Genomic DNA, 16081 nt, shown 5'->3' on the forward strand with positions numbered 1-16081 from the left:
CAGTGATCAGCAAGCCAAAAGTCCACCCTGCCATCTAAACCCTGCAGTGATTAGCAGGCCAAAGGAACACCCCGCCATCTAAACCCTGCAGTGATTAGCAGGCCAAAGGTCCACCCCGCCATCTAAACCCCGCGGTGATCAGCAGGCCTAAGTAACACCCCGCCATCTAAACCCTGCAGTGATCAGCAAGCCAAAAGTCCACCCTGCCATCTAAACCCTGCAGTGATTAGCAGGCCAAAGGAACACCCCGCCATCTAAACCCTGCAGTGATCAGCAGGCCAAAGGAACGCCCGCCATCTAAACCCTGCAGTGATTAGCAGGCCAAAGGAACACCCCGCCATCTAAACTCTGCAGTGATCAGCAAGCCAAAGGTCCACCCCGCCATCTAAACCCTGCAGTGATTAGCAGGCCAAAGGAACACCCCGCCATCTTAACCCTGCAGTGATTAGCAGGCCAAAGAAACGCCCCGCCATCTAAACCCTGCAGTGATTAGTAGGCCAAAGGAACACCCCGCCATCTAAACCCTGCAGTGACTAGCAGGCCAAAGGAACGCCCCGCCATCTGAACCCTGCAGTGATTAGCAGGCCAGAGGAACGCCCCGCCATCTAAACCCTGCAGTGATTAGCAGGCCAAAGGAACACCCCGCCATCTAAATTCTGCAGTGATTAGCAGGCCAAAGGAACACCCCGCCATCTAAATCTGTATTGATCAGCAGGCCAAAGGTCCAACTCGCCACCTAAACCCTGCGGTGGTCAGCAGGCCTAAGAAACACCCCGCCGTCTAAACCCCGCCGCGATCAGCAGGCCAAAGGAACAACCCATTTAAACCCTGCAGTGATCGGCAGGCCAAAGGAACACCCCTTCATCTAAACCCTGCAGGGATCAGCAGGCAACAGGTTCAATCCCGTCGTCTAAACCCTAGTGATCAGCAGACCCAAGGTCCACTCCCGCTACCTAAACCCTGCGGTGATCAGCAGGGCAAAGGTCCATTCCCGCTATCTGAACCCTGCAGTGATCAGCAGGCCATATGTTCAACCGCATCGTCTAAATCCTGCAGTGATTAGCAGGCCGAAAGTCTACCCCCTCCGTCTAAACCCTGCAGTGATCAGCGTGCCGAACGTCCGCTGCCGTCTAAATCCTGCAGCGATCAGCGTGTCAAACGTCCACACCCCCCCCCCCCCCCCCCCCCGTCGCATCGGCCGTTCGGTGAAGTGGCCGAGCCATGCGGTCCAGCGTCCGTCCCAGCCACGCCGGCGGCCCGTCCGGGGCGAGCGGTGCACGCTCTTCCTCACTGGTACAGGCCAGCGTGCTCGCCGCCAGCCTCGCCTTTGGTGGACGGCGGAGCGCACCGCCGACCGCCGTATGTGCTTACCACTGCACTCCTCAAAACCGGCCGCGCCGACCCACAGATCTGGCGACTGGCCAGCGGCTCTCAAACTCCACGTCTACGCCTGATGTATATTGCATCCCCTGACACGGGACGCGCAGTGTACAGCTGCGCGCCGCGCCTGGCGTTGTCCCAATCACGGGTTAACATCTACACGTGACTACGGCTCACAGGGCGTGCCCGTGGGAGGAGAGTGGCACCGGCCGGCTGGCAGACGGTCAAGACGACACTAAATTTAGCATCCCGGGTCACGGCTTCAACGGCGACGCTATCGATCCGTTACATCCCTGAAAGAGAAAAAATGTTATGTAACAAAGCATTACGTAACGAGAGGAAAAGTCTAGCAGATTCCAGAAGCCGAGAGGTTTCGCTGAAGCCGGAACATTACACAATATCATGCTTTCATCACACGAACACGCTGCGGACAGCGGCCATGAGTTACACAGCTGGGGAACACTTCAAATCAATCTGGATGACAACTCGGTCTGTCCCGTGATTATCGCGTGTCAACACACGGCGTGCATATAAAACGTGCCCTCCAAAAGAGGCTAGTGATTTGAAAACAACCGGAGTCTGGATTGCACATATACGCCTTAATTTCGGCACTCAAGACAACGAAGATCATAAAATTATCTTAAGAGACCAGCTCATTAAGTGGGAAGTAAAGTTGTACTTCGTTCCGAAATACAATTAATCGTAATGTACGAAACGAACAGCGCACGCTAACAAAACGCCAACGGACTAGGTCTGTTTGAACGGGAACAAGTCAATTTGAACATCATCATCGTTAATGTCAGTCATCAGCAATCATCTTGGTTTAGCTGCCACACAAAGCCGCCGCCCGCCGCCAGTGGCCGCCCTCACTGTTGGACGCCTTGCACTGGCGCAAGGCCTCGTTGAAGCCCTCGCAGAGCGAAATGTCCGACTGGTTCTGGGCGCACTGCAGGAACTGCTTCACCTCCCAGGCGCAGGGCCCGGTCGGCTCGCTCGGCCCGCCGCCCGACATGCCCTGCGAGGGGTAGAGCGGTGCAGGAGCGGCCGGCGCCGGCGCCGGCGCCGCCTCGGCCGGCGCCGCGCCGCCACCGCCGCCGCCGCCGGTCAGCGCGTGACCGAGAACGTGGCCGACGGTGGAGCCGATGGCCACGCCGCCGGCGGTGGCCGCCATCTGGCCCATGAGGCCGGGCCCCTGCGAGGGCGCCGCCATCGGCGCCGGCGGATGGGCAGCCGGAGCGGCGGCCGGCACCGAGCTGGGAACGAGGGCGGCAGTCGTTAGGCGCGGTCGAGGCCAGAGGAGCGCACGTTCTAGGTACGCAATCGCGGTACCCAAGTTGATAAATATGGCGTCACAGGTAACCTTAATTGCCTTTACAATACCTTACAACCTTTTTAAAACCTTACAACAGTGTATAAGTTCTGCACTCAAATATTAGTGCTACGCAGTTGTGAGTGCCGTCATCGACGGCGACCTAGGACGGCGTTTGGCAGCGAAGAACAAGCCTGTGAGGATGGGGAAACAAGAAACCATATATGACCAGCGAAATGGAGCGAGGAAACAAAAGGGAGAACAATGACAGGGGATGACAGACAGAACAATGTGACAGCCCCATTCCGCGTGCTAGAGAACTGATGGCTGTGTTCAGTCACACTAAACGAACCAGACACAGAAGACGTACGCCACACGTACGTGCAACCGTCAGGTAAGGATGCTTTCCGCGAACCGCGGACAGACGAGTCCAAACAGTGCCCCTCTCCAGCAGACAGCACGACAAAGAATCATCCAACGCAGGCACGTTGAGCACGACAGATAATCATCCAACGCAGGCACATTGGTCCAACAGACGTGACCCTCTGACTGCACCGCCGGCCATGTCATGCTTACACCTGCACTTGCCGGGAATCGACCAGCACCGGACTTCTTCTCAACAAGTGTCCTCCTATCTCGACACACTCGCGCGATGGCGGTGTGCGGCGATGACGTGGCTGAGCGCGTCATGCGCCGGTCTGAGCTCACCTGTGAGCCGGGGCCGGAGCCGGAGCCGGAGCCGGCCGAGGAGGCGGCGCGGCGGCCCGGGGCGGTGCCCGAGGCGCCGGGGCAGCAGCACGACCACGACGAGGCATTTTCTGCAAAGGAAAGACTGCAATCAGTAGTCAGTCAGCACAAGGTTTGGCAGTAGGGCTACTACTGCCATTTTTTTTTGGGGGGGGGGCAGGGGATATCAGGTTAGAACTAAGCAGGAACTTCATTATTTTGTGTAAAGTAAGTGATGGTAATTTGCAATTATGTCTGATCATATACCACACAGTGCCACTTCCAATGATTTGTACTTCACATTGCTGATAGCTACATGGAGTAAAGGGTAATAATATCCTTGCATATACTTGGTCTAATGCATGGGTTTCCTTTATTGGTAACCACTGCTATCAATGGTTGCAAAAGAATTGGTTTGTAAAAATTGTTGTAGTCAGTCTACCCCATTTGGGAAATTCATTCGATGCTCAAATTGACTCAACAAGCCTCTGGTCTGACTTGTTATAACAGTAGCCTAATGTGTTACCACCAGCCTAGTATTACTGATGTTAAGTACTTTTACCACATGAACTGAGTTTATAATGTGCATGTATGTACAATATATATATATATATATATATATATATATATATATATATATATACATATGATATGCCAGAATAAGCTCTCAATCAGAAATAAAATAAAATGCTATAGACATGAATACATCTGGATGCATAGTAACTGCAGTTCATCCCACCATAATTGAGAAAAAATTTTGAATAACTTCATACCCAATTCTGGCCTAATATGCAACCTTCTAACTTCTAACTTCATACCCAATTATAAGGTCAAAGTACAGCAAAGGTCTAAATGCATCAGGGTCAATGCCCCATAGTGTTACATAACAGACCACCAGATTAAGGCTAGCAAATCACTACAATAATGGAACACTTTGCACTTTGTACTACATGAGCTTTACTTTCTTCAAAGGCTTACACATAAAATCACCTGAATTGAAAGTAAATCCATCATCAACTTTTCACAAATAGATATAACAAGCACAATATTAGTTAACACAAAACCAAATACTGCCTAATCAATTGATGTCCAATATCAGCAACAAACTTTGACACTTGCTGACAATTGTTTTATCTTCCCAGCTGTCATCATGATATGCAGCTACATATCACACTCAGGATGACTGTGCATAAATTGACTCCAGTCTGCACCATATGCATGGTTTCACATGCACAGCATATCCCAAGAAAATGAATGCATAGTGAGGTACTCTTGCACTCTGAGATGCAAGACAACAGAGTTTAGGCCTTGGGCTGCAAACTGAGGGGATTAAGGGATTGATTTGTGCATCAACTTACCCTGACCATGCATGAACCATCACATCCATGACCCATGTCCTTTCAATGAAATCACTGCATTCATTCCACATCAAACCCCAATACTCTACCGCCAAGAATCAGAGCACACATTACGACCCTTATGGTGATATGAACACGCCGTGAGGAAGTCACAGAACTGATTTACACACTGGCACCAATGCTCATGAACGTTTTTTTTCTCGCATACCTCCCTTACCACAAAAACAGGAACTCCGAAACGTCAGGTGTATTTTCAGTCACGCACACTTCCTGAACACAATGCGGAGGCGGGGATGCAAGAATCGTTTGTGGGCTTTTACCACTGAGCTAGTATTAATTACCAACTCTATTCACGAGCGCACCTCTCAACTGCCAACCACCGCGTGTCACCCTTTGCCACCACCAATGCGACTACAACCACGAACACGCACAAAAACGGAAACGCGTCGCACTCGTCCCTCCTGCGCAGTAAGCCCCGCAGAGAAAATTCTAGACGGAGTCGGTGCACACTAATCTACTGCTGTCTATCTGAACATCATAAAAAGACCAAATGTGGTAGATTGTACAATATTTCTGCTATTGAGTGCACCATTAGTGCTTGTATAAGGATTTTTGAATTTAAAATCCTTCAAAATATAAAACTAAGTCAAGCTCTATCTCACATATTGGCCTACCGTTTCGCACAACACCGGGAAGGCAAAAAGTCAAAGGCATGCTCATGCCCGACATTCGTGAAAGAATTAATTGAGCCAAATTGATGTAGCAAAATGCTTGGATTCGAAGAGTTTCATTATTTTGTATTCTATCCCGGAGATCCATTTTGCTACCGCTTGTGGTGTTCCTTTGCTGCCCCGACACACAGGTTTTCGATGCCTGTCTCCGCTCATTACCTCACACTTTGAGTAATGAAGGGGAAAATGCCTCTTATCATGTAAAATTTTGTAGCTGAGATCTATGGTTTCTTGCCATCAAGCGTATTTTTTAGCTGGATAAAACTGTAAGTCATCTCTTTAAAAGTTATCCTTAAAAGTTGTCTTTTAAAGTAAAGCTGGCAAAAATATGATTTAGCTGCAGCCACCCATAGTATTTATGCCCTATAATATGACGCCTTTGTTCCAAAAGCGGTCTTCTCATGGTCTCAAATGGCATCGTTAAGTAGCCTTGGTCTCAGTTGGCGTCGTCTCGTGAGTGATTCTGCGGTGGGACCCGCGAAGCTGCGGTGGTGTTTTCCGTAGGGTCAGGGAGGTGAAAGGTATGGTGCTGGAGCGGTGGTGAAGAGGGTGGGGCCACTTAAGGCGTGAGCCCATGTTTCTGGGAATTATGATGCTTTAATGGTCAGTCTGCAAACTATGGTGAACATGCTGATGAGATGTTTGGATTGCAGAAAGTTCTCATTCAAATAGGAAGGTAGACTGCCGAGTTCGGGGCAATTTTTCAACCGCAAATACATCTTCCTGAGCAGTCCAGTTTAGCAATTTCTGTCACTATTTTTGATAAACTGCCCCAAATTGGAGATTGTTGCCCACCTCTGCCTCAACAGGATCTTGTCAAGATCTGCGATCGGCTGTGGGACTGTTGCAAAAGTAGTGTTAGCCAGAAATATTCTCGAAACTTTTTTCAAGCCAAAATAAGTTGAGAATTCAGTGCTGTTGGTCCAGGCTGAGTTAAGGGCATGTTTGCACCAGGCTTAATGTGCTGATGTAGCATAAGCTTCCTGCACATTGGACGGATTTTCTGCAGGCTGGGCAATATGCAAACTGACATGTGGCGAACCACTCAGTGACCATCATGTTTTGTGCTGTAATAGCACTGCATGGGGTCTTTTAAATACAAAAACATTTTTACCCACTCATGGGTAATGCTGTACCAGTCATGGTATACATCGCTACCTCATGTTAAAAAAGAGCATTGTACATCAATCATCCTTTTAAGGCAGGACATATTGTAATTAATGGTAAAACAGGTCATCAAAACTCTTACCTGGCAACTTAAATAACTATGACAGTGAACATCTGAGCACCACAAACATGCAGCAACTGGGACCCTGGTGCCATTGCTTCACCTGACCACAACAATTCTGCTGCCCATCGAGAACCATAAAAATGTATAGGGACAAGGTAACCAGAATTCAATGAAATATGTTTCTTGGGTATCCAAGCAGTCTTCCACACTGTTTGTAGATTGGTTGAAGTGCTGGGTAAATATGACGTCTTTGGGTGGGGAATGAAAAGCTGTGTTGTACAAGCCTCTAAACTAGATAGGTATCCCTAACAGAAGAGAACAGGGGTGATCATTGGCAGATCAGGCTGAGAAACTGTTTGCCATGCCATTGGGATGACCTGCTGAGTGTTATCCTGTTTCTGCCTCCTGCACCTTATGCATGATATGCACAATATGCATTTGTGCACTTAATGAATGCACTTACCTGCACTGGGGACACACTGATCTGACCCAGTTTGATCAAACTGTCCAAACTGGGGGCTGATCTATCTTGGCACACACCCTGCCTGAGAGTGCAGGAAGCAGTGTCATGCAATTTATGCAATATGACTGGCCTGGTTATTTGGCACAGCACTATTTCACCCTGATATGTTGAGTGTGTGATCTGAAGAATGTCATTTCCTTGAAATGCAGCATAGTGTGTAAGTGTAGCACATTGAACAGGCTATTAGGAGATCCTTGTCACATTTACCATGCTGAGAAGATGACATCCTTGCATGTTTGCATAGGCATGGATTTGAAAATAATTGAGTACAAGGATTTCAAGTAATGAAAAAGTCATCAGGTGCAGTCTTCAGAGCCAGCTGAGTACTTCCTGTTAACAAGCATTCATCTGAGTGCTTGACCAAAATCCCCTGAAGGTGATATGAAAGCTAGTACACCAAAAGACTGTTATGAACCAGGCTTTGGGTTACAGCAGCATAATATGCTCCCTTCTGACAGGGATGATGAAGAGTTCCTGGAAAGTGGATGGGTAACTGGGCTCGGCTATGGAGGATGCCGTTTGTGTCGCAAGAACCCCGCGAGTGCTCCAGCCATTATTGTGGCAGTGCAGAAGGAAAGGCAATGGCAGATCATGGGTAGCCCGGCGCTTAGGCACGGCGATCGGCGCGAGGGGAGCTTTAAACGCGTGACGGGCCGCCGGTTCGCGGATCGCTGCCCTGTCTGCGGCTGGACCAGGATTGCCTGGTGGTTGGGCCGGCCGCCTTTGGGCGCTGGCTGGCCCGTGAACATCCGTCCATTCGGCGCGGTGGACCGCCTGGAGTCGCAGCCACTTCACCCACGGGCCGCTGCGACGGCCGCGCGCTGTACGCGCTGTAGACGCGTAGCGCTGCCCGCTACTGGCAATCGCCGCGCGTGGCTGCGTCGGCCGGGCGCGTTGTCTGCGGGTTGCGGTGCCTGGAGTCCCAGACTGGTAGACCGATGTCTGGTGGTCGCAGCTGCGTGGGGCTCCGGCCACCGCGCGGTGCCCTTGAGCCTGGGCGCCACCCACACGGGCCTCATACTTGGTCCGCCGAATTTGCCACGCCATAGCGGCAGGTTGGGGGAGGGGGGGGGGGGGGGGGCGGGTGAGGATGGAAGGGGAGAGACGCGGGCCGCGTGGAAACCCACATGCTGTTTTCAGCACATATTGCAAGCACCAACTGAAGATGCTGTCTGGTTTTAGAACAGTTTTCCGAGTTTTGGGACCATTACATGGGTGGGAAACACAACATTCTGATGCAAGCTGTTCTAAATTAATTTTCGAATGGTGCAACGCGGTTGATACTCGAACATGTGCGTTTTTTATCACGTTTTCTAATCATTTTGTTAAACCTATGTGATAAACGCCTTCAGTTGTTTGCATCATTGTTTTAAATGCCCATCGGAAGGGAATTGGGCCTGACATCTCACGTCATCACATTAAGATACTTATTTTCGACTCTAGTGTGTTAACTCATTTCCAATGGCCAACTCTCACTTATATTGTGTGTCCGTTTGAGTATTTACGTATTAAAGACGCCATTAGGCGGGAGATGTGAGAAATATGAAACTGTGTTCCCTTAGTGATCTTTAAAACCCTGCCCGTAATATGTACTTTAACGCTGAAATAGTCAATCACTGCCTGTAAACTTGACTCCCCCGACCCCCAAATTCCCCTTCTGAAAGACTTGTGAATTGGCCGTGCTGTCCAATCCATCATCAAAACATGGCGTGTTCGGCTGCGGTCTTGTTTCTCAGGATCCGGTTTTGGGGTCGTCATTCGGGTTCTCGGTGCCAGTGTTATGTAAGGTGCAGTTATTAGTGGAAACCAGCGAAGCAAGCGTACGACTGTGCGTGGGTCCGTTTACAGCACGCATACACAGGTGACAAGCAAGGCGGATGGCTGAGTGACGCCTAGATACTCAAAGACTCCGATGTGCGCATTGAGCCAGCCTTTTCAGTTCCCGGAATTACATGTATAATCGATGGTCCTCTGCGTACATCACCTCAGTTACCCCTATCAACAAGCCTGGGAGGCTGGTTAAACAAACCTGCCAGCCTCGTCACTTTGACACACTTGAATTATGATGTATGTTGATAAGTCATCATGCGTAAACTTGATAGAGCCGATCTTGACCTTACCTTCACGTTTCACCTTGCAGGCCGATGAACGAGCCTTCAGAGTGAGGAAGAGCTCAGGAAATTTTAGGGCGCCACTGACTGTCTCGCCTGCACGAGGCCCGCCTTTGCGTGTCAGTTTGCTGAGGTTTAAAGCATTCTTCCCTGGGTCCACGGCTTTAAATAGTCCTCCTTAGGTGCGCGGCTTTGCCGGTTGGACAGTGGTCTGCAATAACATGCTGCATGCTATGTGCCCAGTTTGTGGGACGGTGTGCTACTGACAGCAGGATGACAGCAAGCTGGCTGTTTTGATGGTTATTTCATACCGGTGCATGTCTGCTGAACACCATCTAATTTCGAATTTTCCGGGTTCCAAGGCATTTCGGTTTGTTGCTTGCCATCCACCACCATAAACTCAATGAAAAATCTGTGGTAACTGGGTTCCCGAGTCCCTGCCCTTCCCCCTCCCGCCCCCCCCCCCCCCCCCCAGCGTTATAGCGCAGCAGTTCCAGCGCCTGTGCTGGAGTCATTTGCCATTAGACGTCCCTCGCCTCTGTATTCCGAGCTGTTCATACTGAATACCCCAAAGCAGGTATGTCATTAAGGTAACGACTGCCGAACGCCGTGTCGCGTGGTGTTATATACGGCTTATACGGCATTACCATACACACGGCACCTGAATAGGGATGTGGTGTGTGGGCACCTGAGCCAGGGGTGCCGGGTGGTGTGTGTGTGTGGTGATGCCGTATGTTGCGATCCCGCACTATACGTCTGCTGTATTTCACAGACCCGTAGCGCTTCACTATGCCGCGCATCGATACAGACGTGAAGCTGGACTTCAAAGATGTTCTGCTGCGACCCAAACGGAGCACGCTGAAGAGTAGGGCAGATGTGAGTCAGATGGATAGATATGAGTCAGATGGGTAGATATGAGTCAGATGGGTAGATATGAGTCAGGTGGAAGATATGGGTCAGGTAAGCGGATGTGATTCAGATGGGCAGACGTGATTCAGACGGGCAGATGTGAGCCAGATTAGCAGATTCAGTCAGGTGGGCAGATGTGAATCAGCTGGCAGATACCAGTCAGCTGGGCGGATGTGAGTGGGTAGCAGATGTGAGTGAGATGGGCAGATGTGGGTAATCTTAAGTTCAGATTGCCTTCCATCATTGATGCATGAGACGCATGTGTACTTCCGTTAAGTCTGCGTAGAAGGTGATGTATATTGGACAGATTCCAAGTATCGGTATGTCCTCTGCCAGCAATATTTTGGCTTCTTAAATACTAATCGGAATGGCTCGGTCGCCAGGTATGCGTGGAAAGGACGATCACGTTTCGCAACTCCAAGTACACCTGGACCGGGGTGCCCATCATAGCCTCCAACATGGACACGGTCGGAACGTTCGAAATGGCCGTGGCGCTGGCCAAGGTATGTGGAAGCGGTGTCTGCTGCGCGGCGCCCATCGACGGCGCGCTGACCCTACACGAGCGGGGAACTGCACACCACCCCGGGCGCGGTGGCGTTAATGGCGGTGGCACCATGTGGGCCAGGCGCTAACACCGTGACCTGACGTCGTTGATCTGAGGGTCGTTAGTTAGGTCATCGTCGGTGGAATATACGCATGCATGTGTAATTCACAGCATGAGCTGTGCCCACCATTTGTTTGCGTGAAATACAGCAAAACGTCAAGGGTGACCTGGCTTTAGTTCATCGATCGTCATTGGCACAAAGGTTTTGAAACAGCGAATATATCGTGTATGATGATCTTACCGCGTGACTTGCACGCTTTGAACGCGCCAGTGCCACTGCCCGCATGCCGCCTGATGCGGATCCGAACTCAGACCGTTGTTGCCCGCGACCGATATGCAACAAAAACACACATTTTGCAGAAGTGAGGATATGATTTGTGCTGGTGCTATCACGTACTCGTCATCCCGCTGCCTGACACCCTCAATTCATGGACCTCAGCCGGTGCACACCGCTACCCAATACCCTCCGGTGTCGACGCGACCGCAACCCCGCGCACCGCCGCCTCATGCGAAGCCGAACCGCGCCGTGCCTGCGCCGCCAGCACAAGATTTTCACCACCATCCACAAGCACTACCCGGTGGAGGCGTGGAAGCAGTTCGCCGCCGCGCAGCCGGAGACCCTGTACTTCGTGGCGGTGAGCGCCGGCACGAGCGCGGCCGACTTCGACCGGCTGGCCGAGATCGTGCAGGCCGTGCCGGAGCTGCGCTTCATCTGTCTGGACGTGGCCAACGGCTACTCGGAGCTCTTCGTCGAGTGCGTGCGCAAGGTGCGCGCCACCTTCCCGCATCACACGATCATGGTGAGGGACGCCGCGGCGGCCGGCCGGCCGGGCGCACGACCGCAACGGGTGGCCGGTGGGCCTCGCGAGCGACGGCGGGGCGCGGGGCGTGTTGAGACCCCCGTAGGCGGTGAGCTGGTGACGTGCAGAGGCCAGACCGGACCGCTGTGTTTACGCTGGTGGCAATTTGCGCGTTTTAAGGATAAGCGGAGGGGGAGGCGTGCAGTATATGTATATGCTCTGTAGCATGACGTGACGGTGACCGGTGATTTAACGGCCTCATCCCGATGGTGTCTCCAGGCCGGTGGCAAGTCACGCTTTAAATCATGCAGCTAACTTCTCTAGCTCTCGAGGCTGGCAACAAGACGCCAGGCGCTACTGGTGGGAGAGGTCATGAATGGTGATAGTGCATTATAGGTTTTCCGTAGGTCTAGGCAGCTGACGCGTTGGCGGATATCACAAGTGTCTTGCAGTTCGCTGGCGAGGTTGGATGTGAGACGGTCGACTGACCTCCGTCGCACCGCAGGCCGGTAACGTGGTGACGGGCGAGATGGTGGAGGAACTGCTGCTGTCGGGCGCTGACCTCATCAAGGTCGGCATTGGGCCCGGCTCCGTCTGCACCACGCGCAAGAAGACGGGCGTCGGCTACCCGCAGGTGTCGGCCGTGCTCGAGTGCGGCGACGCCGCCAAGGGGCTCGGCGGCCACATCATCTCGGTAAGTCGGCCGGGCCGCACGCTCTTGCCTGGGGTGTGACGTCCGCCGGTCTGGTGGGGTGTGTGACGTCAGCCGGTCTGTGGGTGTGTGACGTCAGCCGGTCTGTGGATGTGTGACGTCCGCTGGTCTGGCGGGGGGGGGGGGGGTGACGTCCGCCGGTTTGGCCGGGGTGTGACGCCCGTGAGTCTGACAGGGTGTGTGACGCCCGTGAGTCTGGCAGCGTGTGTGACGTGTGCCGGTCTGGCCTGGGGGGTGACGTCCGCCGGTCTGGCCGGGGTGTGGCGTCCGCCGCTCTGTCTGGGGCGCGCTGAACATCGGTGTGCCAGGCCACGTGCTGTGTGCGTTGTGAGCCGGGCCGGGCTTCGAGCGACGACCGTGTTGTCGTCTACAGTCTCGGTTTTAGCCGGTCTTTGGTGCCACCATATGAACTCGTTCAGATGTATCAAGCCGCATCGCATCCGGTTCATGTGTCATTTATGACAGGAATTTTCTAACGCGTTTAGATGTGTGTTTGAGACGGCAGAAGTCGACGTGACTTGATGCTCCGTATGTCTCTCGTTTGTCTATTGGCGCCATGATGTGTCAGGCTGCCATTTCGTCCACCTTCACGTTTTGCTTCTTTTTTATGATGTATTTCAGACCTGAATGACCAAGTAACTTAGTGTTCGACGTCAGCAGCAACATTTTGTCGTCAGCCTTTGCTTTAAGGACAGCCGTTGCGCGTCGCTTCACCGCGCGCCAAGCGTGACCACAGACGATCGGGGAGCCCGACCAGCGGTGTCGGGGACCGTGCCGCGTAGCCGTGTGCCCCTGACCGCGTCCAACCCGCCCGGCCGCCACCCCAGGATGGCGGCTGCACCTGCCCCGGCGACGTGGCCAAGGCGTTCGGGGCCGGCGCCGACTTCGTCATGCTGGGCGGCATGCTGGCCGGCCATGACCAGTCGGGCGGCGAGGTGATCGAGCGCGACGGCCGCAAGTACAAGCTCTTCTACGGCATGTCGTCCGCCACGGCCATGCAGAAGCACGCGGGCGGCGTGGCTGAGTACCGGTGAGCGTTTGTGGGCCGCGGGACGTCCGAGGCTGCCAGAGCCGGCCCGCTCGGCCAGCGACGCCGGGTCGGCGCGGCTGACCACGCGGGGCTGAACGAGCCGCGCTGGTGCGGCCAGTTTGTGTGAGTTGGGAGGGAGAGCGCTGACGGCTTCAGTGTCGGGTATGGACGGTCAGATAGACCAGGCTGGCTTTGTCGGGCTGAATGGGCTTGCGGGTAAACCATTTTGCTAGTATTTGCAGAGGTCGCTCTCATTGACCAATGCCAACTGGTGCGCAAATATTGGAGGCAGAACGAACAGTGTTTCCGGACGCCGCAGAAACAGCTTATTGTTGACTGTGCATTTGTATTTATGAAGCCAATTTCCAACGGCCTGCCTGCATTTGCAAAGTGAAGTTTCCGGCAACGGAGAACCGCATTGATTCGACCGGTAGTATATTTTCAAACAGTGTCCTTGTGGTGGCTGGCGCTACTCGTTCCAAACATCCATTAATGTAACGGTCTCGTGCTATGCGCGCTCGGGACTCCTTTGAACGTTTATGCGAGGTTCGGACCGTTAGGCTGTCACGTTTGTTATTCGTCGCAGATGGGCCATGCGGGGCTGCCATTCAGGCGCGACCGCGCCCACTCTGAACCCTTACCCGCCACAAGCTGTGTCCCTCCCGAGTCTGCATGACTGATTGCGCCTGGGCAGCTCGTTGGAGACTGGCGCTGTGGTCGTGCTATGTGCCGCGGTCACGTGCCAGATATAGGATTGGTAACCACGAGGGCAATCAATCTTGCTGGCTGGCCTGACTCGGTGAGCTGTGACCGGAGACCCGCGCAGTGACCGGAACCCCGCGGAATGACCGGAGACCCGCGGAATGACCGGAGACCCGCGCAGTGACCGGAACCCCGCGGAATGACCGGAGACCCGTGCAGTGACCGGAGACCCGCGGAATGACCGGAGCCCCGCGCAGTGACCGGAGACCCACGCAGTGACCGGAGGCCCGCGGAATGACCGGAGACCCGCGCAGTGACCGGAGACCCGCGGAGTGACCGGAACCCCGCGGAATGACCGGAGACCCGCGCAGTGACCGGAGACCCGCGCAGTGACCGGAGACCCGCGCAGTGACCGGAGCCCCGCGCATTGACCGAAGCCCGCGCAGTGACCGGAGACCCGCTCAGTGACCGGGGCCCCGCGCAGTGACCGGAGCCCTGCGCAGTGACCGGAGACCCGTGCAGTGACCGGGACCCCGCGGAATGACCGGAGCCCCGCGCAATGACCGAAACCACCCACAATGAATGGAACTCCGCGCTACGTTGGAACCCCGTGTAGTGACTGGAGCTCCGCGCAGTGACCGGAGCTCGGCGCAGTGACCAGCCTGAGCTGTGGCGAAGGGGCGGAATCGCCGCCTGGTTGGATATCTTGTTCAAGAGCGATTGGTTTGATGAACGTGCAGCCGTGACTGGTCAGACAAAGTTGCCTGGCATGGATTCGTCTCACCGATTTCCCTCATGCTTATTCCACCCGTGCTGTTTGCATGAAAAATTCGCTTCAATCGAGTCGGGTAACGGTCCCTCAAGCTGACCGGCTGAGGTGTGTGGGCAGAGCCCTCTGTCGCAGACAACTCCCTCGGCCCTCACGAGCCCCCAGCCGGCGTCGCCGTACGGACTGCCGTTGGCACCCCGGCTGCGGGGCGGCGACGCGCCGGCGCTGACCCCGCCCCTTCCGGCAGCGCCTCCGAGGGCAAAACCGTGCAGATCCCGTACCGCGGGGACGTGACGGCCACGGTGTTGGATGTGCTGGGTGGTGTGCGCTCCGCCTGCACCTACATCGGCGCCGGCAAGCTGAAGGAGCTGCCCAAGCGGACGACGTTCATTCGTGTCACCCAGCAGCTGAACGAGATATTTACCGGCAATGAGCGCAACGACTAGCATCGCGGCGGTGCGCCCAGACCCTGGTCTGGGGTCGGGCTTGGGCTCGGGCTCAGGCTCGGGCTCGGGCTCGGGCTAGGACTCGGGCTAGGGCTCGGGCTCGGGCTCGGGCTCGGGCTCGGGCTCGGGCTCGGGCTCGGGCTCGGGCTCGGGCTCGGGCTCGGGCTCGGGTTGGAGGCTTGGGCTCTGGTTGGAGGCCCGGGCTCCGGTGTGGTTCTCGGTCAAACTGCGCTGGGGCAGGTCTGGTCTGGTCTGGGCTGGGCTGGGCTGGGCTGGGCTGGGCTGGGCTGGGCTGGGCTGGGCTGGGCTGGGCTGGGCTGGGCTGGGCTGGGCTGGGCTGGGCTGGGCTGGGCTGGGCTGGGCTGGGCTGGGCTGGGCTGGGCTGGCCTGGCCTGGTCTGGTCTGGCCTGGCCTGGTCTGGTCTGGCCTGGTCTGGTCTGGCCTGGTCTGGTCTGGGCTGGACTGGGCTGGGCTGGGCTGGGCTGGGCTGGTCTAGTCTGGGCTGGGCTGGGCTGGGCTTGGTTCAAGGTTGGGCCGCGTCTGGGCTCAGAGTCGGATCGGGGTGGTGCTCCGTGTCGGCTGTGTGTACGTGTTACTCCCGTGATTGCTGTGCGCTTACCTCTGCCTTGACTAGTCGCATGCTGTTTCGCTGACTGCTAAGTAAGTGGGCTGACCAAAACCAGTGGCTCGTCGCGTTGGAGCTAGTTGCTGATTTTCTGGCGTTGTAAGGCTTGCAATTG

General features: G+C 54.6%; 2 protein-coding genes across 3 annotated transcripts; one reads left to right on the forward strand and one right to left on the reverse strand.

Moving 5' to 3' along the window:
* Positions 1–1443: 1443 nt before the first annotated feature.
* On the reverse strand, positions 1444–5206 carry LOC119109137 (coiled-coil-helix-coiled-coil-helix domain-containing protein 10, mitochondrial). The gene is made up of 4 exons (XM_037232700.1): positions 4991–5206; positions 3398–3507; positions 2251–2633; positions 1444–1673 (listed from the first exon to the last, which is right to left on the reverse strand). Exons 2-4 carry the CDS (start codon positions 3502–3504, stop codon positions 1666–1668), a joined length of 498 nt encoding a protein of 165 aa, XP_037088595.1. The 5' UTR covers positions 3505–3507; positions 4991–5206; the 3' UTR covers positions 1444–1665.
* On the forward strand, positions 3528–15379 carry LOC119109136 (GMP reductase 1-like). Of its 2 annotated transcripts, none has more exons than XM_037232699.1 (7): positions 3528–3548; positions 10142–10245; positions 10662–10781; positions 11425–11682; positions 12188–12376; positions 13222–13424; positions 15143–15379. In XM_037232699.1, the coding sequence occupies exons 2-7, from the start codon at positions 10159–10161 to the stop codon at positions 15339–15341; spliced, it is 1056 nt and encodes a 351-aa protein (XP_037088594.1). In that variant the 5' UTR covers positions 3528–3548; positions 10142–10158; the 3' UTR covers positions 15342–15379. The 2 variants fall into 2 exon arrangements, with proteins under 2 accessions (XP_037088594.1, XP_037088593.1); XM_037232698.1 differs by lacking the exon at positions 3528–3548 and adding an exon at positions 5981–6025.
* The last annotated feature ends 702 nt before the right edge of the window (positions 15380–16081 follow it).

This window comes from Pollicipes pollicipes, unplaced genomic scaffold, assembly GCF_011947565.3.
Source record: "Pollicipes pollicipes isolate AB1234 unplaced genomic scaffold, Ppol_2.1 Scaffold_7231;HRSCAF=8579_pilon_pilon_pilon, whole genome shotgun sequence".
NCBI classification, from domain to species: domain Eukaryota; kingdom Metazoa; phylum Arthropoda; class Thecostraca; order Pollicipedomorpha; family Pollicipedidae; genus Pollicipes; species Pollicipes pollicipes.

Excerpts from the sequence above, each read along its gene's own strand:
- LOC119109137 (XM_037232700.1), bottom strand. The coding sequence starts at position 3,504 with ATGCCTCGTCGTGGTCGTGCTGCTGCCCCGGCGCCTCGGGCACCGCCC. Across the intron at positions 2,634-3,397 it reads GCTCCGGCCCCGGCTCACAG|CTCGGTGCCGGCCGCCGCTC; the intron begins GTGAGCTCAGAC and ends CCTCGTTCCCAG.
- LOC119109136 (XM_037232699.1), top strand. The coding sequence starts at position 10,159 with ATGCCGCGCATCGATACAGACGTGAAGCTGGACTTCAAAGATGTTCTG. Across the intron at positions 10,246-10,661 it reads CGCTGAAGAGTAGGGCAGAT|GTATGCGTGGAAAGGACGAT; the intron begins GTGAGTCAGATG and ends CTCGGTCGCCAG. Across the intron at positions 13,425-15,142 it reads GGCGGCGTGGCTGAGTACCG|CGCCTCCGAGGGCAAAACCG; the intron begins GTGAGCGTTTGT and ends CCCTTCCGGCAG.